At 45.0% G+C, this 27,861-nt stretch overlaps 1 protein-coding gene across 2 annotated transcripts in view; it reads right to left on the bottom strand.

The window, feature by feature from the left end:
* The window catches only part of CNIH3 (cornichon family AMPA receptor auxiliary protein 3), a 300,156-nt gene that overhangs the window by 81,243 nt on the left and 191,052 nt on the right, over positions 1–27,861 (bottom strand). For both annotated transcript variants that reach the window (XM_023203656.1, XM_023203655.1), the window contains 2 exons: positions 22,985–23,053; positions 19,148–19,195 (listed from right to left, as the gene is read on the bottom strand). In XM_023203656.1, the coding sequence (XP_023059424.1) occupies positions 19,148–19,195; positions 22,985–23,053 (117 nt within the window). The remainder of the gene's footprint in view (positions 1–19,147; positions 19,196–22,984; positions 23,054–27,861) is intronic.

Genomic DNA, 27,861 nt, shown 5'->3' with positions numbered 1-27,861 from the left:
CATTTGCTTGGTAGATCTTCCTCCATCCCTTTATTTTGAGCCTATGTGTGTCTCTGCCTGTGAGATGAGTCTCCTGAATACAGCAAACTGATGGGTCTTGACTCTTTATCCAATTTGCCAGTCTGTGTCTTTTAATTGGACCATTTAGTCCATTTACATTTAAGGATAATATTGTTATGTGTGAACTTGATCCTGTCATTATGATATTAGCTGGTTATTTTGCTCGTTAGCTGATGCAGTTTCTTCCTAGCATCAGTGGACTTTACATTTTGGCATGTTTTTGCAATGGCTGATACCTGTTGTTCCTTTCCATGTTTAGTGCTTCCTTCAGGATCTCTTGTAGGGCAGGCCTGGTGGTGACAAAATCTCTAAGCATTTGTTTGTCTGTAAAGGATTTTATTTCTCCTTCACTTATGAAACTTAGTTTGTCTGGATATGAAATTCTGGGTTTAAAATTCTTTTCTTTAAGAATGTTGAATATTGGCCCCCATTCTCCTCTGACTTGGAGAGTTTCTGTTGAGAGAGCTGCTGTTAGTCTGATGGGCTTCCCTTTGTGGGTAACCCGACCTTTCTCTCTAGCTGCCCTTAAGATTTTTTCCTTCATTTCAACTTTGGTGCATCTGACAATTATGTGTCTTGGAGTTGCTCTTCTGGAGAAGTATCTTTGTGGTGTTCTCTGTATTTCCTGAATTTGAATGTTGGCCTGCCTTACTAGGTTGGGGAAGTTCTCCTGGATGATATCCTGCAGAGTGTTTTCCAACTTGGTTCCATTTTCCCCATCACTTTCAGGCACACCAATCAGACGTAGATTTGGTCTTTTCACATAATCCCATATTTCTTGGAGGCTTTGTTCATTTCTTTTTACTCTTTTTTCTCTACACTTCTCTTCTTGCTTCATTTCATTCATTGGATCTTCAATTGCTGATAATTTTTCTTCCAGTTGATCAAGTCAGTTACTGAAGCTTGTGCATTTGTCACATAGTTCTCGTGTTATGGTTTTCATCTCTATCAGTTCTTTTAAGGTCTTCTCTACATTGGTTATTCTAGTTAGCCTTTAGTCAAATCTTTTTTCAAGGTTTTTAGTTTCTTTGCACTGGTTACATAGTTCCTCCTTTATCTCTGAGAAGCTTGATCGACTGAAGACTTCTTCTCTCAACTCGTCAAAGTCATTCTCCGTCCAGCTTTGTTCCGTTGCTGGCGATGAGCTGCGTTCCTTTGGAGGGGGAGAGGCACTCTGATTTTTTGAATTTCCAGCTTTTCTGCACTGCTTTTTCCCCATCTTTGTGGTTTTATCTGCCTTTGGTCTTTGATGATGGTGACATATGATGGGGTTTTGGTGTGGGTGTCCTTTCTGTTTGTTAGTTTTCCTTCTAACAGTCAGGACCCTCAGCTGCAGGTCTGCTGAAGTTTCCTTGAGGTCCACTCCAGACCCTGTTTGCCTGGGTATCAGCAGTGGAGGCTATAGAAGATAGAATATTGCTGAACAGCGAGTGTTGTTGTCTGATTCTTGCTCTGGAAGCTTCGTCTCAAGGGTGTACCCAGCCGTGTGAGGTGTGAGGTGTCGGTCTGTACCTAGTGGGGGATGTCTCCCAGTTAGGCTACTCAGGCAGTCTGTCTGTTCTCAGATCTCAACCAGAGCTGGGAGACCCACTGCTCTCTTCAAAGCTGTCGGACAGGGACGTTTACCTCTGCCGAGGTTTCTGCTGCTTTTTGTTTAGCTATGCCCTGTCTCCTGGGGTGGAGTCTATAGAGGCAGGCAGGCCTCCTTGAGCTGTGGTAGGCTCCACCTAATTCGAGCTTCCCAGAGGCTTTGTTTACCTACTTAAGCCACAGAAATAGCGGGCGCCCCTCCCCCAGCCTCGCTGCGGCCTTGCAGTTACATCTCAGACTGCTGTGCTAGCAATGAGGGAGGCTCCATGGGCATGGGACCCTCCGAGCCAGGAGTAGGATATAATCTCCTGGTGTGCTGTTTGCTATGACCCTTGGTAAAGCACAGTATTAGGGTGGGAGTTACCCAATTTTCCAGGTGTTGTGTGTCTCAATTTCCTTTGGCTAGGAAAAGGAATTCCCTTTCCCCTTGCACTTCCCAGGTGAGGTGATGCCTCGCCCTGCTTCAGCTCTCGCTGGTCGGGCTGCACCCACGGACCAGCACCAACTGTCCGACATGCCCCAGTGAGATGAACCTGGTACCTCAGTTGAAAATGCAGAAATCACCCGTCTTCTGTGTCACTCATGCTGGGAGCTAGAGGCTGGAGCTGCTCCTATTCGGCCATCTTGGGCGTGCCCCTTCAAAATCATAATTATTTTTAAGAGAAACCTATAGCTATTGACCTACAGGGGTATCGGTGATGTAATGGTACGTGGGGAAAAAACTAGTTATAGGAAAACAATGTTTCCGTTATTAGGAAAGAGAAGCAAAAAAAACCGAGTTGGAGTGTATATCTGTGCATACATGTATTTGTCTATTAAACGCTCATGGAGATACAGCATAATGGGAGGATACAAACCCAGCTTTTATGTCAGATAGGAAGGAGAAGGGTGAGGCAGCTTATTAATATTTTCTTCATATCAACTTTGCGTCATTTTACTAGTGAAAATATGAATATATTAATTTTATAACTAAAACAATTAATATAGAAAAATGAAATAGCATGCTCCAAGGAAAGACTGCCTGGATTTAAATCCTGGCTTTGCATGTACTAGCTTACGATACTTAACTTCTCTGTCCCTCAATTTCCTCCTCAGTGTAGAGGGTACCATAATGATGTCTACATCCCAGGGCTGTCGCGAGTGAGATCATCCAACCAAGCACTTTGTACAATGTCTGGCATATTATACCACATAGAATACCTTAATAAATGTTGTTATAGAAAAAAAAACTTAAGCTTCTGTTACGAGCTGAACATCTCCCCCAAAAATTCACATGTTGAAACCCTACCCTCTAATGTGATGGTGTTAGGAAGTGGGGTCTCTGGAAGGTTATTAGGATTAGATGACAACATGAAGGTGGAGCCCTTGTGAATGGGATTAGTGCCCTGATGAAGGGTGCAAAGAGAGCTTGCCCCTCCACCATGTGAGGCTGCAGCCAGAAAATAGCTGTCTATGAACCAGGAAGTGGCCCTCTACGATGCTGATTGTCTGGCACTTTAATCTTGGACTTCCCAGCCTCCATAGTTGTGAGATATATATTTGTGTTGTTTAAGCCACTGAGTCTATGGTATTTTGTTATAGCAGCACAAAGATAGCCACTGAGAACCAATCTTCCATGTCTAGCTAACCTTACCTCCTCCCACAAAAAAAAAAAAAAAAAAAAGAACTTGAGCCCCACTTCCACTCTCTGCATAGCAGTGTGACACCCCACAGTGGCCTCTCCAGAAGCTTGTGCATGCCATGGCTTCCAGGCAGCCAGCAGAGCACTATGGGTGGTCAGGGCCCTTCATCACTTCCTTCAGCCCCAACATGGGTCAATGCCGTCCTGCTTTCAAGTGACAACTTCTGGGCAATGAAGTGCCTGGGATCTCCTGGGAAGGGATGTCCCATAAACAAAAATAGTTACAATAATTACATGACTTCGGCCCTACTCAGCAATTGGCACCTCTGCAGAAGTTCACATGGCAGACGTGGATTTTGTCCTGACTCTGTGCCTGCTGGGGAGACAGGCACTGGAGCTAATTAGAATGATGAATGACCCACGCCCTGTCCAACATGTGCTGAGCCAACCGTCTAGGTCCAGGGGACAGGCTCTGCACTCTGCTGCCTGTAAGGGGTGTGGTAGCATGGAGAGGCAGGACCCAGTCCCTTCTGTTTGGACCCTTTCTCCAGGAGAAGGATGGGGGAAAGTCTTCACGGGCTTTACTGAGGATAACTTTGCTTTTGATCTTGATAAACAATAAAACCCAATGAAACAGGATCCAAGTCTTGCCCTTTCTTTCTCTGAAGCACATCTGGGATAATGAGAAAGTGCTAGGAAAATTAAAACCCGGAAACTCACTATTCACTCTATTTGCCATTCACCAAAGAACCGAATTCAAGGGCAGGTAAATCATTTCTCCTAACCAATGGGATGCTGTTTCCCTGAAAACTCTTCTCTGGTGCAGAGATCCTATTGGAGACTGAAACATGTCCTCCCAAATTTTGTATGTGGAAGCCCTAACCCCCAGTACCTCAGAATGGGACAGTAAGTATTTGGAGACAGAGTCTTTAGAGAGGCAACTAGGTTAAATGTGGTCATTAGGGTGGGTCCTATTATGCCAAAACCCTATTAACCTCAGTAGGGAGGGTACCAGATTCAAGAGTCTGAAGAAGAGACCCAGAGCTAGCAAAGGAGACATGGGGTTGTATTGGGGCCCTCCATACAGGGGAGAGAGTCCAGTGGTGGCAAGCTGGACAAGAGAACCGCCTTACATACAGAAATGGTCCAGTGGCGACGGGCTGGACAAAATATCCGCCTTCCTACAGTGCAGTGGCAATGGGCTGGACAACACATCCACCTTCCTACAGTTCAGTAGGTGGTGGGCCAGACAAGATAACCACAGGGCCCAGTGGCAGCAGGGTGGGCAAGAAAACCACAACCTCCTGTAAACCTCACGCAGCTTATAAAACATTTTCACTTAACACTCTCCCCTAATGATCCCCACACGGCAATGTTCATTCAACCCAAAGCTCAGGGCCCCAGTCCTCTGCATAGTTCATGTCCCTGACAAGTGGGACAGGTAGGGGGTGAGGGGCTCAGATTTTTATCATAGATAAGGTCTGAAACTCTAGGTTGGCCACACACAGGTTCCCCAGCTTGGAACACACCTTCAGATGCATCTGCCATATAGGGCCATTCTAAAGGTATGCTTAAATTATTGCTGTCAGATGGATTTATCCTACAGACCCTAACCTGGTATGACTAGTGTCCTAAAAGAAGAGGAAATTAGAACACAGATACACAGAGGAATGATGATGTGGAGACAGTGAGAAGGTGGCCATCCACAAGCCAAGCGGAGAACTCTCAGAAGGAACCAGCCCTGCCGACACCTTGATCTAGTACTTCCAGCCTCCAGACCTGTGAGATGAATGCCTGTGGCTAAGGCCACCCGGCTGCTGTGTTATGGCAGCCCTGGCTGACACTCAGCTGCCAAAGGGCCAGGAGAAGGGGGTACAGTGTCCTCTGAAGGTTCTTTCTCTCAAGACATCAGTTTCAACAGTCTCTTGAGGTTGAAACGATGCCTTTGGTCAAAACTTCTTAGCCCATTTTTTACTTGAAGGGTGAGAATCAGTGGAGAAGAGATGGTAGTCAGTCTACAGAAGAGAATGGGGCCTGTTCGCATGAGGACAACAGTGGATCCTGGGAATGGATATGCCCGGGAATGTCCAGGGATGGTGCCAAGCTTGCTCTGAAAAACTCAAAGACGTGGAAATATTCTGGGAAAAGTAGGGAAACGTCTTTAATCCCTAGAGCATGGAAACACAAGGACTATTAGAAAGGGCAGGGATTTGGGGCGAATCCAGACCTTGCACTTACTAAGTGACCTCATAGCCCTCCAAGTCTCATCTCCTCATCTCCACATCACAGCAGTGTGGTAAGAACAAGTGAAACACTTGTAAAGCACGTAGCACATGGAAAGCATGTAGTAGTCATCATGGAGTTTGTTCCACTCATTGACTCATTCATTCGTTCCATCAGCAAAGCATTACTGGCTATGTGCTGCACTAGCTGTAGGCAGAGTTCTGCACAGTGAACAAGATTCACAGTTAGTGCCCTTACTCATCTTCTAGTCTGCTAAGGAAACCATGCTTTTTACAAATTATTATACCTTCTGAATTCCGCCTACACCCATCTTCCTTTTAAAGTCTAGAATATGTGTGCTTGAAATACATTATCAATAACTCAGAATGACCCAACATTGGCAATTGGTATCACCACTATCAAAAAATATGTGAAGTACCCAACAGCATGTATTAAAGTCTAGCTCACGCAGAGAATTCTACAGTTTCTCTCAGAAGACATATAGTTTGTCATTTATCAGTACATCCTGCCTGAGTGGCTCCTTTATTTGGTTCCCACCAGGACACCAGTGGCACTGGTGCTACCTTATGCTGGTGTGCTGAGTGGTAACAGCAGTGATGTCACCACTGAAAGGCCACAATAGCAGAGCTGTTCTTGCTGCGTGTTCCCCGCCTACCTCCTTGTGCTATAATCGGTGATCATTGTCCTCCAGAATCTCATCACTGCTTTGACCATTTGGCTGATACAGAAAGGAAACAGGATGGCTTTTCTATCCCTTTATAATAATGGCACTTTGCATTTGTATAGCACATTTAACTTATTCAGTGCATTTTCTTGTCTACTGCCGGGTCTTATCCTAATGAAACAAAACTCCATGAGTTGTGTAATTGTCTGTGCCACAGAGACAGCTTAGAAATCAGAGCCAGTGAAACTCAGTTCTGGAGGAGGACCAATGCCCCAAATTGCTTAAGGAATAACAAGTCCCATAGAAGTTACAAATGGAGCCAGCATGATAACTTGGCAACGCAGCTTTTCCGTGGGGAGAAGATATGTCTGGAGCATGCGAATTAATTCAGCACAAGCTGGGAGCTCAGAGGAATTCTCTCTTATTGTCCCCACCTAGGTACAGGCTGGTGTGGTTTTACCTTTAGAGAGGAGCCGTAGGAGTTGGAAAGAGTGAGAGGCAGAGACTGGATGCTACCAAGAATAAGAGGCTATTAGGATTTGTAAGATTGGCCCATTTTGTGGCCCAGAAACAGGACCCAGAAATGTTTCTTGCTTCTTCAGCAATTTGGAAAAGGGCAAAAATGAGTGGCTGGAAGGATGAGCATTCTGGGGGCTGAAAACCAGAATCTTTACTTCTCATCACATTCTGGAAAATGAAGCATCTGGAAGCAGAGTTCCCACCACGAAAAACACGTGGCTCGTGGATTACTTGCAATGAGTCATCCTGCTGGGCTGACCATCTCTCTGGAATTTGCGAAGTAACTCCTTCAGTCCACTTGGGCACCTGTCGGCAAATTATTGCTTTTACTCTGCAACCATTTGGAAAATTATGGCTCTCTAAATCATACCCTCGAGAACAGGGAAAGTGAAAATGCCTCCCCACCTGCACTATTCTCCCACTCAGTGATCCTCAGCTTGGCTACACATTAGAATCATCTGGAGAGCTGTTAAAAAAACAAATGCCAAGCTGCACTTCAGAAATTCCGGGGGGTGGGACCGAGGCAACAGGATGTTTTAACCTCCGCAAGCAATTTCAGCGTACAGCCAAAGTCGAAAACCAGCGTTCTAACTACGTCCATTACAATGCTCACCCACTGGGCACTGAGGGTGCTCTGATGTGACAAGCATGTCACACCTGTCACGGCCTTTCTCTGGTCTTCTCCACATGTCTTTATCCCATGCTCAGCAGTGAGAATTTCGGCTCACACATTATGAAAATCATAGCCCATGGTATTTGTGGTTGCCAGTCTCATGTGAACTAATCCTTGCTGCTAGCTAACATGAATCTGACCCCATGCTAAGTAATGTAGCAGTTGCAGAAACCAGAAGGACAGGAGCCTTGTCTTCAAGAATACAACTGTGTAAGATACATGTACAGGCAACTACCATATAAGGTTTTAGGTGATCAGGGCTTTGAGGGACTCTCAGGCAGGAATGCAGAGAAAAAGCAAGATTTCTTTTAGCTGTACTGAGCATGTCTTCACAACTGACACACTACACACACCCCCACAATTTATTCCCTTCAGCACATAACAACCGACTACGTACATGGTAGGTGCTAAATGAATTCCAGTTGAATGAATGAATAAATTCAGATTGGTACCTACTGGGTTGTTCCATAAAGCCAACGCCCAGCACTTCTGAGCTCCCCACAACCCACACCATGCCCAGCCTCCTCCAGGATCCATTTAATATCATTCAACCTGTGACACCTCTTCTTGCTCTTCTCCCACCTCACATTCCTGCCCTTAGTTTTCCAGAGTGCACATCAGGGCTGCATGTCCTGCACAGGTTGCTCTGCTGACTGACATCCCTCGTGACACAGAGATCTGCAGCTGTCCTCCAATGTCCTCACTCCCATTTCTCTGGAATAAAATCCCTGGTGCTGAGCTGAGCACATAGCCCCACAGAATCAAGACTAGATTCTGCCATTTGCCTAAGATCTGGCCAAAGAGTTAAGGGGAAGTGGTGTGTGTGACTTCTGGGTCACTTTCTTCAAGGAAATGACCCTTTTCCTCTTGCCTCCTCCATTCTGCTACTTGAAAGAAGGTCATGATGTGACGTCCTCATGGTCCACATGGACAAGGAAATTCCCTAAAAATGACAGAGCTCCAAAGATGGGAGGAGCCTGGATCTCTAGACAGCTTTGTGAGGCCGAGTCCCACCCACCCCGTGCCAGCCTGGACAGGCTTCCCAAGGCGGAGTGAGCCCCATCGTGTTTCAGTCACGTTATAGTGGGTCTCTGTTACTCACAGCCCCAAACCCATATCCCAATTCGCTTTCCTGACTCTCGCACATCCTACAATCCCAGAGTTCCTTGTTACGTTAATGAGAGGAGAAGGATATTATGAAAACCCAAATTGTTTCTGTCAGAACAATCAATGATTTGGTGACTTCTCATAGCAAAACTCCCCAGAGTCCATAAATCTTTATTGCTGAGAAAGTCAGGCCATGAGAATCTGCTCTGCCTCTGCCGATGAATGCAGTAAGGGGACCAGCTTACTTTCATCTGGTCCACATGGTCTGTGGAGACTACAGGAGAGCCTGAGCGATCATCATTCTTTTCACTGGCCCTGCAGAGACTGGCCTCTAGGGTAGTGGTAACAAACTCTGTAAAGTTATGGAAAATAACTGACTCCTATGAATGTGAGGAATTGGAAGCAGCAAGGGTTGAAGACTGTGAACATGGACTCGGGGACCAGACCTATGAGCTGGGTGACCTTGAACAAGGTACTAACCATCTGGTGAGCAGATAATTTCACCCAACTCACAAGGTTGCTATGAAGGTTCGGTTCACAGCAGTTCCAGGCCTCTCTGTAAACCTACTGAACCTGAACTTACCAGAATTGAGGGGAGTGCATTAGTTAGGGCCCTCCAGGAAAACAGAACCAACAGGGTGTGTGTATGTGTGTGTGTGTGCACGTGTGTGTGTGTATGTGTGTGTTTAGAGAGAGAGAGAGATTTTAAGGAATAGGCTCATGCAACTGTAGAGATTTGGTAAGTTCAAAATCTGTAGAGTGGGCTGGCAGGCCGGAGACCCAGGGAACAGTCAATGCTGCCGTTGAGGTCTGAAAGTCGACTGCTGGCCAAATCCCCTCTTGCTCAGGAGAGCTGGGTCTTTCTGCTCTAGTAAGGCCTTCAACTGATTGAGTGAGGCCCACCCACAGAAGGGATGATAATGTGCTTTACTCAAAGTCCAATTTATTTCTGTAATTTTATGTCACTAGTTTTGGGGAAACAGGTGGTGTTTGGTTACATGGATAAGTTCTTTAGTGGTGATTTATGAGATTTTGGTGCACCATCACCTGAGCAGTGTACACTGTACCCCATGTGTAGTCTTTTATCCCTCACCCCTCCCATCCTTCCCCCAAAATCCCCAAAGCCCATTATATCATTTTTATGCCTTTGCATCCTCATAGCTTAGCTCTCACTTATAAGTAAGAACATATGATATTTGGATTTCCATTCCTGAGTTTCTTCACTTAGAATAATGGCCTCCAGTTCCAGCCAAGTTGCCGCAAAGGCCATTATTTCATTCCGTTTCATGGCTGAGTAGTATTCCATGGTGCATACATGCCACATTTTCTTTCCACTCATTGGCTGATGGGCATTTAGGTTGGTTCCATAATTCTGTAATTACAAATTATGCTGCTATAAACGCGTGTGCATGTGTCTTTTTCATATAATGAAAGTCCGATTTAAATGTTAATCTCATCCAAAAAATACACCCTCACAGAAACAACCAGAACAATGTTAGATCACATATCTGGGCACCATGACCTAGCCAGGGTGGCAGACAAAACTAACTATCCTGGGTGGATAGGAACCTGCCTTTCAGAGTCGTATGTTTAATCATCGATCCAGATTCAATGTGAGGCACAGCCAGGTTTAGGGACCCTCTCAATGATGCATCCTAAGGTCTCTGATGATTTTAGGGTTTCTCCTCCTGCTGCCATGAGGGCTGCTGGACTTCTTTACTTTTTGAAACTGGTTGTGACGGCCCCACATTCATCTCAAAAGCAACCTTCTGTTGTGTCTCAGGCGAGGAAGGTGTTCTCTCCACACACAGCTAGGAGATGGCAAGTTGTGGAAATGCTCCTCAAGTCCAGGGCTCAGCTCATCCTGGGCTGTTTGCAAAGGAGCTGGCAGCTTGTAACATCTGTCTGCTGTCAACTTCTCTGGGTGGAAGCTCTTCTCCCTCTCCTGTCCTCCTCCACAGATCCAGTTCTCCAGACCCCGGGGAGTCATCCTGGCACTGCTTAGGAATCACCAGAACATCTACTAAATACTCAAGTCACCAAATATTTCCCACAGTGTTTCTCTACCGTGGCCCCTCCACGGGGCATTTTCAAAATACAGATGACTGGACCCTCCCAAGAACTCCCAGAACAGAACTTCTGGAAGTGATTCTTAAGCAGATATATGTTGAAACATCTCCAGAGGTGCTCTTGATATGCAAAAAAAATTAGAAACCATCAGTTCCATTAATGACGAATACTGGAGACCAGCAGACTCTAACATTTGCTACTTCCTGATATGATCCTAGCATAGGAATTTTCACAATCAAGGCAGCAAGGTCTCACTGAAGAATATCCACATCCTTTGCCCTTAACTTTGTAGTGCCTCCACGCTGACCAAAGCTTGAAAAGGTGCTTGCGCATTTCCACTTCTTCTCTTGCTTCTCTATGACACCAGGAGAACAAGCCTCAGGTGGTCACTGGAGGATGAGATGTGGCTGAGGCTGACTGAGATGAGCTAATGGCCTGCTGCCCACCAGATACAAGAATGAGCTCCAGCCAAGACCAGAAGAACATCCCCTGTGCCCAAGTGCAGCCAAGATCAACAGAACTGACCACATGACCCATGGACTCATGAGAAATAAATGGTGTTTGCTGTAAACTGGTTCGATACCTTATTATCAGGACAACAGAGAGGGCCAACCAGCTACCCAGATCCCCAGTGAAAAGCCTGTGCCCATGTGTTAGGGATTTGTTTGTAAAGTCCTTCAGTTTGCCTGCTGCGGCCCTACGGGAGGAGTGAGGTGAGGACATGTCCCCTCCAACTTCTGGTTCAGCAGCCCCATGACAGCACCACTGTTTACACATCAAGGAAAATGTTCCTTCTTTCCCTCTGACTAACAAGGAGTTTGCCACGGAAAGTGTCTGAAAATAAATTATGCATGAGACATGGGTTTCTGAACTAGTTACAACTTTTGTTCCAGGATATTTTTACTTTTCTTCAAATATTCCCTCCAGGGGTGAACTACCCTACAAAGAAGTTAAATGAAATTAGAAAAAAAGCCTTAAAAGAATCCACTCGGACCCATCAACAGTGAGCCAAGCATCTTACAGGCTCTCGGAGGTACTATGTGGTTTCAGTATCCGTAGCTTCCCTTTAAAATAGCTGAGCCATGTTACTGTAGCGGTGGTCCTTAAGCGGCATGTTTTGAAAAGAAGCAACAATCTCCCCTATAATGTGGTGATTAGAAATGTGGACTCTGGTCACATGGGCTTGCCTTCAAATCCCAGCTCTACCACTTAAGAAACAGGAGACTCTCAGATATATACTTCATCTCTCTAAGCCTCAATTTCCTTTTCTGTTAAGTGTGACTTTTAATGATGACTACTTCATAGGGTTGTTGTGAGATTAAAGGAGTTAATACTTTTAAAGGCATAGAGTAGTCGGCATCACTATTTCCATGCTTCAGAAATCCCCCCAAGAAACGGAGAATTCTGATCTGGAAAACTTCTACGTCAACGATGGTCTCTCTAAGGCACTCCACACAACTGCCTCTGAGTTTATGTGTCCCTTTTCACTGTATCATGTCCCTCAATTAAAATATGCCATTCCCTCCAGAGCCCTGTAGGAAGAACCATATTGACAGCTAAAAAGAACTGAAATCCAATCAATCCCTTGTGGCAAGGAGTGCAGTAATTAGGGGGAAAAAAAAGGCAATATCTTCTCCATTCCTCCCAGTTGTTGTTTTTAGAGACAGGGTCTCACACTGACCCAGGCTGGAGTGCAGTGGTATGACCTTGGCTCACTGCAGTCTGAACCTCCTGGACTCAAGTGATCCTCCCACCTCCCCCTCCCCCTCCTGAGCAGCTGGGACTACAGGTATGCACCACCATGCCTGGCTAATTTTATTTTATTTTTATTTATTTATTTTTTGTAGAGATGGGGGTCTCACTATGTTACCCACATTGATCACAACCTCCTGGGCTCAAGCAATCCTCCTGACTCCCAAAGTGCTGGTATTACAGGCAAGAGCCACTGCACCCAGCCCTTCCTGGTTGTTAGCACATGACAAATACTGTGCACCAAAGCAACATGGGTCTTTCCCTAAGTTCTGGTTTATAAATGTACTTAGTAGCCTCCACTTAGGACAAAGAAATTTGAACAAAGCTTGAACCATCTATGTGTAAATTTGTAGAGTGAACAAATGGCTGAACTCTGGCAAAGAATAACATCACTTTAAGAAAAAAGTTTTCCCCTTATAGAAGTGCCACATGTTTATGGTATCAATGAGATACCAGGAGCTAAGATACTCTGCCCAATGAGAGAATGAAAATAATCCATCCACTACAGCTTTTTACATCCACGCATGTCAGGAATGTTGCCATAAGAATGTTATGTAACAAATCATTCCAAAATACAGTGCCTTAAAACAATAACCATTTATACTTGCTCACACATCTAAAGGATGGTTGGCAGTCACTGGCTCTAGCAGGCTTGGCATTGAGGTACAGGTGGGCTCAGGTAGGTTCCCCATGCCTCTCATCCTCCTTGAACTAGTGGATTGGTCTTGCCAATGACAGAATTTCAGAGGGGAGAACAGAAATATCCAATGACTCTCACAGCCTTGACACACACTCCCACGCCTGCGTACTTTGCAGTGGACAAATCCTGTCACCCGACAGAGCCAAGTATCAGTGGGGAGAGGAAATACACTCGGCTTATAGGAGGAAGAACAGCAAAATCATAATGCAAAGGTCACGGAGACCAGGCTCAGTTGCTTCAGGGACCTGTGACCTGTGCAGCTGCACAAGGCCCTGCGCTGGGAAGAGCCCCACCTTTGGTTGAATGTTGGGCATCAGTTTCCGACATGGAGCCTCACATTGCCATTTTTCACGAGGCCCTGCCAATTATGTAGACAGTCCTGGAGAGAGGGGAGGGTAAGGAAGCATTAATAATAATGCAATCTCCTCATTTAACAAGACTCACTTTTCACTGCGAAAGTGTCATATCCACTCCCCATCTCCTCCAACCCCTGCTTCCAGAACCACATCATGGAATTTCTGCAGTGGGTTCAGGCTGCTACTGGCAGCCTCACTTCACATCATAACTCCTCCGTAAGACAGAGCTGTGGCTCTGGGAAGCTTTAACAAGGAACAGACACAGGTGCCCATTAGTGGGAACACCTATGGTCATATCACCACTGCATTTCCAATACTAAACCTGGAGCACCTGCCCCTTCCCACCAGGCTCCCCAGTGAACTCAACGGCCCACTCACCCCCAAATCCTACCCACATACCCTTCTCCTCCATGTGGTGATGAGAATGCCCAATGAGAGAATGAAAATAATCCCCCCACTACAGCTTTTTACATCCACAAATGTCAGGGGAACAGACAAATTCTTGAGGAAACTGGGACATGAACTGGAGAATCACAGAATTGTCAAGCCAGAAGGGACATCCCAAACTATACAACTAAATGCCCCTGCCATTGGGCAGGCTCAGTCTAACTCAAAATCATCTCAGGCACAAACTTGTCTAATTTGATCTAAGGGCCTGGGTGCGGTTGCTCACTCCTGTAATCCCAGCACTTTGGGAGGCCGAGGTGGGAGGATCACCTGAGGTCAGGAGTTTGAGACCAGCCTGGCCAAAATAGTGTAACCTCATCCCTACTAAAAATACAAAAATCAGCCGGGCGTGGTGGCACATGCCTGTAGTCCCAGGTATTCAGGAGGCCGAGGCAGGAGAATCACATGAACCTGGGAGGCAGAGGTTGCAGTGAACCGAGATCGTGCCACTGTACTTAACCTGGACGACAAAGTGAGACTGTGTCTCAAAAAATGAAAAATAAAAATAAAAAAACGTAACTTGGTCTAAGGGATGTGAACATTTCACAATCAGTCCCAAAGTCTGATGACTACCAATGATGAAGCACGTTTCTCCTTATTCTCATACCAATCATTTGGGCTCACATTTAAGATAATCTCCTCGAACCACTCGCTAAACTTGCAGATGCAACAGGAGTCAGCCTCCTCCCCATGAGAATCCTTTATATGCCCGAAAGCAGCAATCACACCAACCTCTGCCTTCCAGGATGCTTCCTGCTCCCAAACCTGCACTTTGTAGGGGCCCCACAGAGCTTATGATGTGCGCTGGTGGGGAGAGTTGCTCAAGAGGCAAGTGGCTCTTGCCACAAGAAAAATGAATCATGAGCACAAGTCAACACAAGAATCCTGCAGTTCAGACAATTACCCAAAGAACACATTTTCTGATAATTACGGAGCTAAAAATGGATCCACTTTGAAAATCCCTTCCTTTCTCCCAAGAAAGCTGAGGAGGTGGTTTAACAACAATCAGCTGCTGAGATGCATCACATTCTAGGGTGTTTAGGAGGCTAGTTCCAAGAAATTCTTGGAAGGTGCAGTTCCCAGAAGGTGGTGCTGCTAACTAGACCCATTAACCCTCCCCGCCATCCCCAACACATGCTCACAGCTTGGGAATCAGAACTCAGAAGCCCATTCGAAATGAGAGAGACAGGACGGAGGAGGCCTAGGCCGGCCCACCTTATGATGCTGCTCAAACACCAAACGGCACTTACCTAAGCAAACGGGAGGGGATGCTAAGAGGGGGTGCAACCAGCCAAGGATTATCTCGGCTGGCCAAGTGTGTGCTTAGTGATGTTATAAAGGGTTTTAGGTAGAATCTAAGGGTCAGGATGATAATAATAACATTTAATATGCATTGTACACTTATGAGCCAGATGTACCATATTATCTCATTTAATTCTCACACACCTGTATGAGCACGGTCCTGTTATTTTCACCCCTAGTTTACAGTCACACTGAGGCACACGCTGTGAGTTACAAGGATAATAAGGAGAGAGGCAGGATTTGGAAGCAGTAGAAGTTTGCGCACTTCACCAAAACCTTCCAAATACAAAGGTCCCAGAATTGGTGAGAGCAGATATTAGGATGGTTCAAATACAGACTACAAGGGGGCAGAGGGTATAAGCATTATGGAAGAAAATCAGACAGAAGACACTGTAGGTCGGAGATCTTCTGTGTCAGTAATGAATGTAATGTTGAGTTAATTTCAATTTTTAAATACAAATCTTTTTTTTTTTTTTTTTTGAGAGACAGTTTCACTGTTGTTGCCCAGGCTGGAGTGCAATGGCGCGATCTCGGCTCACTGCAACCTCCACCTCCTGGGTTCAAGCAATTCTCCTGCCTTAGCTTCCCGAGTAGCTGGGATTACAGGCGCACAACACCATGCCCGGCTAATTTGTGGGGGTTTCACCATGTTGGCCAGGCTGGTCACTGACCTCAGGTGATCTGCCCACCTCGGCCTCCCAAAGTGCTGGGATTACAGGTGTGAGCCGCCATGCCTGGCCTATAAATCTTATATAAGGAATAAATGTAGTAAAATATGTAAATTTTGTACTATGTCATGGACAGTACTGAAATGAAGAAATGGAAAGATTATTGACTAAGCCAGTGTTTCCAAGAAGAAGGATTTAGATGACAGAAGAGCCAGAAAGTTGGCATTCATTCACTTACTTAGTAAATACTCGCTAAGCACCTTCAATGGGCTATGCATTGCTCTACATTCTATGCCACAACCTATGATGGTGAATGAAACAAAATTGCTGACCATCCAGAACTGGCATTCCAGTGAGAGAAGACAGATCTGCATGCCTAGGACCTAAATGCCTTTGGGAGAGTAGTGTTACCAACTTAAGCTAAATAACACATGAGCTACAGCCAGACCTCAAGGGCCAGACAGACAGAAGCACCTATAATTTGAAATTACATTCCGAAAGAAATTATGTTGAAATGATCCTCATTAAATTAATAAAACAAAATTGCTCGACTTTTAACAAAAGCATAAGCTTTAAACAGAAGCATGACTAAGCATTAACCAGCTTGCCCTGCAGCCCACCTCCTTATAGCCGCATACTGCTTAAAAGTCCCATCGCCTCTGTCACAAGGTCCTAACATCTATATACAACATCTTTAACATTCAAAAACCTCAAGTTTCCCATTTGAGATATTTTCTAGATCCTGATTCCATCAGGCCCACCGACACCAGCCATCTGTGGACTCCCTCCAAGGAACTGACTTAGGACAAGAATGAAGTTTCTCCTTCCTTATGATTTCATCTCCCATGCCCTAATCAATCAGCAACCCCCTGTTCTTCAGCCCACTACCCACCAAAATTCCCTCTAAAACCCCAGCCCAAAACTTCTGGAGGAGGGGGATGTGAGACTCCCTGGTGCCTCATTTGGCTGCCATACAATTATTAAGCTCTTTCTCTGCTGCAACTCCCATCGTCTCGGTGTATTGGTCTGTTACTGTGCAAGGGTGCAAAGCTGGTGGTCCTGGTATGAAGCTGGTGGTCCTGTAACAATGACGACATCACTGAAAACAACCTCAGGTATCCAGGGCACACTAACAACCAGTTGTTAAAAGTAGATGTGCTTAGGGCAAGAGGACTAGAGGAGGAGGGAGATTCCACAAAGAAAGCAAGCAAGCTGGGCTGGGCATGGTGGCTCACCCCTGTAATTCATCATTTCAAGAGGCCAAGATGGGAGGATCACTTGAAGCCAGGAGTTTGAGACCAGCCTGGACAACAAAGGAAGAACCAATCTCTACAAAAAATAAAAAAGTCAGCCAGGCATGGTGGTGCATGCCTGCAGTTCCAGCTACTCAGGAGGCCAAGGTGGGAAAGTCACTTGAGCCCAGGAATTCAAGGCTGCAGTGAGTTATGATTGCACCCCTGTGCTCCAGCCTGGGTGGCAGAGCAAGACCCTGTCTCAAATAAATAAATATAGTTGTAGGTACACGGCCTATTTCTGCGTTGAGTTAGTGCAGAGGTACTGGCCACTCCGGTGCCACTCCCCGTGGGAGCAAGAAAACTGTCAGGCTGCAGAAGGTGTGATCACGCAGTGACAACACCTAAAGTCTTGAAGTCACTGTCTCATGTCCTCTGATGTCTACCTTTTCTCCCTGGTATTTTCCATGACCATGAACAACAACTGCACTTGACCTCCCAGAAGCTGCAGCAGAGGCAGCGGCATGGGAGAAAGGAGCATGTACAAATGAAAGGGGCAAAAGGCAGGAAAAGGTAGAGTACAGAGTTTCTTGGAGTAAAATGCCTCAGTTTATTGTTTAAAGAAACTTATGCAAACAATATGCAAATTTGCAAAAAGTAACACTAATTCTTGCATAGTGTACTTACTTTCATACCCTTGGCTCTGACCTTTAAAAGGTCCAGGGCTGCAAGTCTGTGGGCCACAGGACCTTGGCCATTGCCTGCTACCTGGCCAGAGTCAGTGGTCAAGCAGTATAAAAGAATAAGCAAGGCTAAAAGGTGATGGATATGGAACATTGTTCTGTCAGAGAATACAGGATAATATATTCAGGATGGGAGAAAAAGGGGCAACTTGGAGTCTGAAAGGCAAAACTTTGATTTTGTCTTGATCCATTCTATGTCACTTAGCTGTCAAGTCTTAAAGAACAAACCAGAGACTATAGAAGTGCCGGCTGGAGCAGGTTATGGGTATCCAAGATATTATCTGGAAAAATAATTTATAAATTTATGAATTCATATTGTTATTTTCCTAATCATTCTTTATTCCTTGGATCACAAATATTTTCATATATAGGTTTTATCCAAGCATATTTCCCTGCTGTATCATACAAGATATGGGATTCTAATGCACTGACTCTCTTAGAAGATACTAAAGGACAAGTAATTAGTTAGAAAAATAACTGGCTGTTTCTTTAAGCTCTCTCTCAATGAAAGGTATCATTACTAAAATACAGAAAAAAACCTTTAAAACCTTGCAAAGTATTTTCCCCTTCTATCAACACTGGCATAACATTTTATTTCTGTCCTATTTCATATAAGGCTCAAAAACTCCTTTTGGGCTGACAGGTGGCTTTCTTATGGCCTGTAGTTCATCCACTCTGTACAGAGGTTAGGGATGTCCTTTGGTTATTTTACCGGCAAGTTGCTGTTCTCCATATTTTGCGGCAAAAAGCACACACTTTCCTGGGAAAGAGACACAGGGCCCCCCAGCTATGGCACAGAGCTATGCTAAATACCAAGCTTGAACTATGTGTGCCCACATGTGCTTCCTGAATGAGTCTGGGGAAGCTGTAATGTACTACCCATCCATTCAGAGCAACTCTCTGAATGATGTGACTCTGCCTTTAATAACACCCCCTCATCCCACCCATTCAGCATTCCCAGTGATGCTGACAATCAAATTGCAAAGCTGAGTGACAGGCCGCAACCTCAAAGGAAACCCAGCATCCCAAGGTCGGCAGCGAGTGTTCCTGAGCCCAGCCCCAGACAGGAACAAAAGCTCTGTGATAATAGCAGCTGGAAATGCCATCCATCATCATGCAAAGATAAAGAGCTTCCAACTCCAATCAGAGGGCACTCGCAAATATCCAGTGCTGTCCTGACACTTTGATTGATGGCCACCTCCTTTAATTAGCTCCTCTTGTCTCTGGAGGTTTCCAAAGAACTGATCACTTGCTCCCACCTCCCCCTTTCCCTGCCACCATTTTGCCTTCCTGGTGGACAGGACTGGAGCAGGCACTGAGCCTCACCAGCCTCTTTCACTGTGTGCCTACCCACCACCATGTGATCCTCTATCCTCCAGCACGAAGCTGCCACACTGACCTTTCGCAGAAGGAAGCAGATGCGCTCGATGTTCCTCAGCCGTTCCCTCTATCAGGATGCACAAGAAAGAAACGAGAGGGGAGGTTAGGGGTTCTGCTAAAACAGCATGAGAAGGCCCTGCAATCAGCCCCAAAAGCGGAGGCAGAACCCATCAGAGAGCCCTCATGGGCACATAGCCAGCATGCTCCCACCCAGTGGCTTTTTCTAAGAGTTTCTGACTTTCTTCCCTGTACCTTGTCATGGTCATTTGCTCTTAACAGAACTCTCCCAGCAAACAGCATGGGCTCACCTTCCCTCTCAGTCCAGCATGGATTTCTGTTCTTCTATCTACAAAGTCTCTCTCAGCTTCCATGTACACATAAGGTGGTCAAACTGCCAAATAGTACCTCGTGCTCACGGAACATCCTAAAGAGTGCAGCCGGCCCTCCCAGGAGGCCTTCCCACTTGGATCTCGAAGACCGTATGTGCCCTCATTAGTATCTAAGGTAGACAAGTTATCTGCCTGCTGGTTTCATTTTTCTAAAGTGAGTCTACTTGGCAGAAGCAATCTCCCTACTAAATTAGACACCAGTGATGCCCCCAGGCTAAGGCTTTTTAAGAAGTTCGAGTCTATCAAGGCCTGGCTCACTGCCAAGGGAAGATGAGATGATGGCCCGTGGCTGGGCAGGTGATGATGCCCACATCATGCACTAAATGCCATTGCCTCCCTTTTCCTTCAATGACTTTAACGATTTCCAAAGCCACACTGAACACAGCTGTGACGTCTCCCGGTGCTTCATTACTGAGGCAATTTGGTTGCCATAGATGGAATGGTAATGAGATTCCTCGTGGATCTGGAAAGGACAGGTGGCTGGGACACTTCATTTCCCTAATTAAATCATAAATACAGTAAATATAGTGATTCCTGTGCATCCTGTAAGCCCAGAGGAAGGAGCCCACATCTGGACAAATTAGTGTCCACATGGCTAGAAAGACACACTGAATCCTCCTCATACGTGTGCACATGCAAGCACACATACTTATGTGCACATACGCATGAAACAGAATGCTACAAGACACACACTAGCTCCTTTTCCAGCAAGCCAGAGCCACTAAAGGACAACATCTACCATTACTTTAAAGTAATGAATGCCCTGCTGTTAAAAGGAAGGGAAAACATGAGAAACGAGGGGTAAAACAGAGCATTCCTCCTCCTTTCCATCCCATAGGGCCCAACAATATTGGGAGCTTCAGGGCATCTTAAATTCAAATGGGCCTCATGCCCTCATTGAGAGACATATCATATGGATCAGTAATTATTGGTGACACACAAGTCCTTCCAGGGCTGGAGTCACCAATCAGTGAAGTAGCTTTTTTAAGCCACCTGAGTCTGAAATGCTGCTTTGGGGACTCTATAGAGGTCTAAGAGCTCACAGAAGAGTTAAAAGAGGCATCTGAAGCATTTAACTTCCTGCCAGGGAGTAACAGCATAAGAACTGGGAAAATGTGTCTAGCAGTCTTCCATTTAGGGTTTTTATTTGTTTTTGTTTTTGTTTTCAATCCGAGACAAGAGTTTTCTCCATGGGGCACCTAGAGTCTTTATTCTGTTCATGAACTTCATAGGGCCCAGGCTCCTTAATTAATCAGTTAACTAATTAGAAATGTGCCTTTAATAATAGGAGTAAAAAAACTGAATTGAGATTTAACTTCTATGCCACCACTTCAATATTCACCCACTGTTTAATCGACAAATAGCTATGGAGCACCTACTATGTGCAAATTCTATTCCTGCACTGGCCTTTCACAGAAGCTCCCTGGAGAGCATATACTAGTCCTGATTTTCTTTATTCTGTCTAAATTTCCTTATTCTTTGCCATGGTGAGATGGAAAGGGTTCCACAAAAATATTCTGTGGTTTCACCAATCACCTGCAACCCAGCATGGAATCTGCATGATAGAACTGAGTGGTAGGAAAAATTCCTTCCCTAGCATTTGCCCTGGAATCAGACAAGAAAGCTTTGGGTGTTCTAAGTGAGCTGCCTATTAATTTGAGCCCAAACAATTAGAAGGAAGGAAAGTAGGTTCTTGTCTTCCCTGGCATTCCTAAATGAAGGTCTCTCAGACTAGACTTGCTCACTGCACCTGGTAGATACTGACATACCAGGCATGTAATGTCGGTGCCAAGCATAAAAACATCCAGAAAGACATGAGACCCGGAGTGAAACCTTTCAGGCCTAGCAGATCCAAATTATCCCAGATGCATGGTGAGGCTGGTAGATGGAAACAAATGGATTTTAATAGTTATAAGTTCATGAAATACAGTAAGTTTTAAAGTGGATTTTGCAGGTTCTTTAAACTTGCATCAAAATTTGCTTTGAAAGAGTTCGGCTCTATTTCATGGAATCAAAAAATTTGACGCCAAAGCAGGCCTCAGATATTATAAAATCAGGTCTCTTAAAAGAGGCAACACAGGGTAGATGGTAGGATGGCAGACTTCGGAGACAGGTAAGCCTGGGTTCAAGTCCTAGCTCCAGCACTCATGACCTATAAATCCCTGTACAAAAGAGTCCATTTAGTGGTTTATAAATTGGGTTAATGATGTTTGTCTCGCAAATATCCTCTGTGAGGATTACAGATTATGTATATAAAGTTCCTAGCACATAGTAAAAACTCAAAATAAACGACAAATCCAGTAATAACTCTCTACTTTATAGAAGGGGACACTGAATCCTGGTTCTTCCATATGGTATTTTGGTACCTCCCTAAAAGCATATCCTTCTTTATGGGGCCTGCAGCTAAGGATAAGAGACCTCTTTGTCCCTGCTGAGTGACGCCATAAACATTCCAGGCTAAGATGGTATCATGCTAGCAGAGCCCGTTGTTCTCTCTACAACTTCTGGCTGAAAAGGTCAACAAAGCTACTCCAAGAGGCAAAAAGTTGCCTTAGTGCTGGAAACCATGGCCTGGAAGGAACTTCAACTAAACAGAGGACCAGTGAATTTGGATTGAGAAACACATTTGAATGAACTGTGTGTACCACCCTTTGAACTCAGAAGAGCAGGTCTGGAGTAATTTGGAAAAGGCTCTGTCCACATACAGGGTTGGTCCCTGGCTCTGGGACATGGACTGCACTGACCAGGGAAAGAAACAGCCAAAACACCCATTTCCACCCAGCATCCATGCAGAAGCTCCCAGTCAGAGGCATAGCCGGGGCACGGGGGAAGGGCAGCATGTAGGGCCTGCCAAGCCAGACAAGCAGGAAGACGCCAGGAACCACGCATGCTGGGGCAGGCGGCCTTTCACAACTCGAACCCAGACCAGGACACTCAGACTGCACCAAATTCTCCAGGCAGAGGTGAGCAGACCTCAGACCCACAGAACCACCTGAGATGAATGCTTTCTGGGTGATGGATATGGTGCTAGGGACTTTGCGCATTAACCCACCCTCCACATCTCCATCTGAGAAACCTGGTGCCCAAGTGGAGAGTGCAGCACGGACATCCACTCATGGTGCTCACGTGCCTGCAAGCATGTTGGCCAACATGGAGCCTCTGTCCTTGTTTAAGGATGAGTAACCAAAACACATGAGCACCAGGCTTTGAGGACTCAAGGGCCACAGCACAGTAGACTATTCCCCTGGGTTATGGGGACAGTCACACCTGATTTGCAACATTTCTCAAGACCTCAGCACACTTCAAGAACGAGAAGGCTCCTCCACACCCTTGAGCCAGGTAGAGGGGCACAGTGAGGGCGAGCATGATCTTTACACATTCAAATCATTCACATTCTCACCCTCCTTCCTAGGCCCTGGGTAGCCTGGGGTGACAGCACCTTCCTCTCACCAGCACCCGCTACTTACCGCATGAACAGGGTTGCACTGGTCTATGGGGCTCTTAAAATCCGTCCTTAACTCATCAAAGGCAATTATCTGAAACAGAATACAGAGATTTGAGGTGTTAGTGCACACCTGAGTCAACATACCATGTCCAAAGCTTCTGTGGATTTGCTTCCAAATAATACAAGATAAAGGAAGAGGCTGTAGATGGCATGAGGTTGGCCAGCAGCTGGTCACTGTTGAAGCTGGCAATAAGCACATGGGGTTGCTTACATTCTTCTGTCTACTGTGTACGCTTAAATTTTTCCCCAGTAAGTTTTTTTTAAGTATTCTGTACTTTATAAAGATGTAGAGAAACTCTACTGTGCTGAGGGCAGGCTGGGATTTAGAAAAAAGCACAAAAAATTTAAAACTTCAAACCACTACTTTTAGCTCCCTTCCTTCCAGGAAGGGGCTATTTATTTTTTATTTGTGTGTATTTGGGCAGAAAAGGTGATTGGAAGTGAAACAGACAGAAGTCAGGTGACAGGTAAAAGAGAAAAACAAGGCAGTAGAGTTGAAAGTAATAGAAATAACCAAAGCTCTAGAAGTCCACAAGCCTGGATGGTTGGCTCCTGGGCAGTCAGCATTTCAAAGCGCAGGCCTTTGGACTCTGGTCCTACAGTTCATTTTGGATGAAGACTCAGAACTCCCCAGAGAACAACAGTTTCCTGATATGCCTGGAGGAAAGAATGCTGGAGAGGACCTTCTCCAGTCACAGAATGAGGCATGGCCCCCCACGGAAGTACCTAACTGACAGGTGAAGGTTTGTAAGCCCACATCCTCACCACAGCTCCCTTGTCTGCTACAGAAGGAATAAATAATAGAATACGGTGGGATTTGGCCAGGGGAGTGTCCTTTCTTAGGGTGTGGAAGACTTGGGTGCTCCCAATAAAATCTCTCCTTTTGAAAATAAACAGACATGGCCGCCTGTAATCCCAGCACTTTCAGAGGCTGAGGCAGGCAGATCACCTGAAGTCAGGAATTTTAGACCAGCCTGGCCAACATGGTGAAACACTGTCTCTACTAAAAATACAAAAATTAACTGGGTGTAGTGGCATGCACCTGTAATCTCAGCTACTTGGGAGGCTGAGGCAGGAGGAAAAAAATAAAATAAAATAAAAAAATAAAATAAAATAAAATAAAATAATAAAATGAAATGAAATGAAATGAAATAAAATAAAATTAAATAAAATAAATAAAATAAAATAAAAAAATAAATAAAATAAAATAAAATAAAATAAAATAAAATAAAAACAGACATAACCAACTCCCCAGGAAGGCACATCCCAGGGGTCCCTGAACACTTGGCAGAATTGCTGAAGCCAGGAAACCAGCTTCCCACCCCCATATGTCCCCAATCCAGCAACATGGGGCTGAGAGCAAGCACTAAGTAAGAGAAAACAACTTCCCTCTACAAAGCAAGTAGAATTTTAAAGCAGTCATATGTCATCCTGATTTCAATCCTCCTACAGAATTTGAAGAAAATTCCAGTATAACTTGTATTAAACCAACACATTTCTATATCATCCCTTGCCAGATAATTATCCAGCCTGTACTTAAACGCTTCAGGAACAAGAAACTCACCACTTACTGAGGATGCTCATTCCATTTCTGGCTACCTCTAATTAATCATTGCTTTCCTTATTAAACTAATATATGACTCCCTGAAGCCTCCACCCATAGCTAAGCCAGGGTCAGCAAACTACAGCCTGAAGGCCAAATCCAGCCTGCTACCCATTTTTGTTCAACTTGTGAGCTAAGAATGTTTTGTTTTTTTTGTTTTTTAGTTTTCATTTTTGTTTTGTTTGAGACAGAATCTCACTCTGTCAGCCAGGCTGGAATGCAGTGGTGCGATCTCGGCTCACTGCAACCTTCATCTCCCGGGCTCAAGCAATTCTCCTGCCTCAGCCTCCCGAGTAGTTGGGTACAGGCGTGTGCCACCATGCCTGGCTAATTTTTATATTTTCAGTGGAGATGGGGTTTCACATTTTTAACATTTTTTTTAAATAATTGAAAGAAACCAAAAGGAGAGTATTTTGTGGCATGTGAAGCTTATATTAAAACTCAAATTTCAGTATTTCAGTATCCATAAAGGTTTACCGGATTATAGTAGCATTTATTCTTTTATCTATACTGCTTTTGCGCAACAGGAGGGTTGAGTAGTAGTTACAGGCTTAAGGCTCACAAAACCCAAAATATTTACTCTTTTGCCTTTTATAGAAAAGATCTGCTGACCCCAGCCTATTCTTTCATTTGCCCTCTAGAGCTATCCTCTCCAATATGGTAGCCTCTAGCCACATGTAGCTTATAAAGCTTAAATTTTTAATTAATGAAAATTCAATTAAAAATTCGGTTCATAGATACATTTTAGTTGTTCAACAACCCTGTCTATCTAGTAGCTATTACACGGCACAGATATAAAACATCCCCAACACACAGAAAGTGCTATCAGACAGCACTGCTTTAGAGGCACATAGGATGGTCAAATAGCTCCTCCACAAAGAACCCCTTTAAGTATTGTCAGCTACAGGGACCCCAGCAAATCTTTCTTCTTCAAGCTAAATCTCTCCAACCATTGTTTACACAAACTACCACTAAGTTGCCTCATCATCCTGATTGTCCACCACGGATGTTTCAGGTTGTAAATGTCCATTCTAAAGTGTGACAGTCAGTACTAAACACTAGATTCAAGGTGAGGGTGGCAAGCACGGACAGTAGAGATGTCACTCACCTCCTCTGTTCTATAGTCTATGCTTCTTTGAATCCAGCCTGATGTCATTAGTTTTTTGTGGCCATATCACTTTCCTGGCTTTTTACTGAATTTGCATTACCTAAAAGCCCTAGGTCTTTTTCATGTGCTTCAGTGAAACTCAGTCCACCTCATTTTGCACAAGCATTGTTGGATTTGGAAGCCTAAGAGCAGGAACTAATCTTTATCCTGATTAATTCCTCCCTATTCAATCTGGTCTACTGGTCTGATCTTTTGAGACATGACCTATCTCCCAACTATTATATAAATCCTAATAAACACAGTATCGTCAATACCCACATCCACATTCACCCTGATATAAATGTAAACCGAGCAGGACCAAGGCCAGAGCTCTGAGCTCACCATTCCTAGTTCCTGTGAGGCTGACATCAGTTTTCCTGGCACCTATTATCTATCCAGTTATAAAGACGGTTCACTGTATTTTGATCCAGTCACTGAAAGCAAGTATCTGGATAGCTGCAGAACTCCACAACTGTTAGTGCTCCACATATAGGGCCCCACAAGGAGAATGGGCACCCATGGAGGAAAGGGAGCCAAGCCCCCACATTGTGAACAATCCTCATCCTCAGTCTTCCTCTAGGGCCCATGTCCCTGTCTGAGTGCAGGGAGGTAGGTCTAGACTGAATAGAGCAAAGGTAGCTGGAGCTTGAAGCAGGAGAGAAGAGCCAATGGGGATCTGGGGCTGTTCAGCCAGGCTGAGAGCCGGCGACCCCTACCTCGGCCCACCTCAGCGCCTCACCTGCAGGATGGTGCAGAGGAAGGAGGCCTGAAGTGTGGCTTATGCCTTTGAGCTCCATGAGATCAGAGGTCCTTCACGGGTGCTTTCTGATGATGTGATGACAATGCACCCATGGGGACAAGGCTTTCAGACTCCCTGCCCCCAATATCTACTTGCCAATGTATCTATCCATTTACCTAACATTCAGCCAGCATCCTTTATGTACAGGCAATGGGCTAACCACTGGAGACACAAAAATCAACAAGATCAGTGCCTGTCTTCACCAAGTTCCTAGTCTGGAGGAGGAGACCCCCATGTAGACATGCCACTGTGCTACAGTGTGATAAGGGCTATCAAAATGATTGTAGTAACAACTCTCATGTATAGCCTGCTCACCATGTCAGCTGCTGGGCTATATGCTGCACATGCTTTTTATCATTTAATCCTTTGACCACCCAAAGGATTAAATGGGACCAATAATAATACATACCTCACTATTACTGGTCCCATTTCAGAGAAGAAGAAACTGAGGCCCAAAGTAGTTAAGTTACTTGCCCAAGATCACTCTTTGGTGCCAGGATCCAAACCAAGGCCTAACACTAAAACCTGAGGGTTACCATTACATTATTCTGTTTCCAGGTACATACAGAGAAAAGTAAACAAGGAGTCAGAAGACAGACAGAAGAATGAACAGCTGTCCCCATGGAACCAAAGCAAAGCTTCCCTGAGGAAGCAGGGGTTAGGCTACCCCCCACTTAGTACTAATTCATAAACAGATTCCCAGTCTCAGCCTCCTGACCTGTCTAAGGATAGAAGCTACGGGCCCTACAGTGTAGTATCATCCTTTGCATGTGGCAGACTTCTGTCTAGAGCTAAGCCTTAGCATCAGCAATGGACTGCAAGTATGATAAGTACAATGATGTAAGGATGGGCAGATGAATGGTCGGCACAGTTTAATTCAGCTGAATGCACAGACCAGCCTCTGTGTGTGTCCTACAAGGCTCCATTGCACCCTTCAGCCCAGCAACTGACAGTACAGGTTTAACTGCTGAACTGTAGGTGAACTTTAACTGCTAAACCAACGATAAGATCATTTCATATCTCACCCCTGTTTTAGAAATCATTTTTACATTTAATGCAGTAAAATTCACTCTTTTTGGTGAAAAGTTCTGTGAATTTCGACAAATGCAGTTATGTGATCACCTCCAAAATCAAGACACAGAACAGTTCTATCACCCCCAAAATTCCCTCCTGCAACACCCCCCCACCATGTCTCACCCCTGTCCCCCCGCCCAGCAACCACTAATCTGTTCTCCATCCCTCTAGTTTTGCCTTCTCCAGAAAGTCACATAAATGGAATCATGCAGTATG

This window comes from Piliocolobus tephrosceles, chromosome 1, assembly GCF_002776525.5.
Source record: "Piliocolobus tephrosceles isolate RC106 chromosome 1, ASM277652v3, whole genome shotgun sequence".
NCBI classification, from domain to species: domain Eukaryota; kingdom Metazoa; phylum Chordata; class Mammalia; order Primates; family Cercopithecidae; genus Piliocolobus; species Piliocolobus tephrosceles.
Note: the sequence above shows the minus strand (reverse complement) of the source record. Positions and strands in the feature narration are given on the sequence as shown.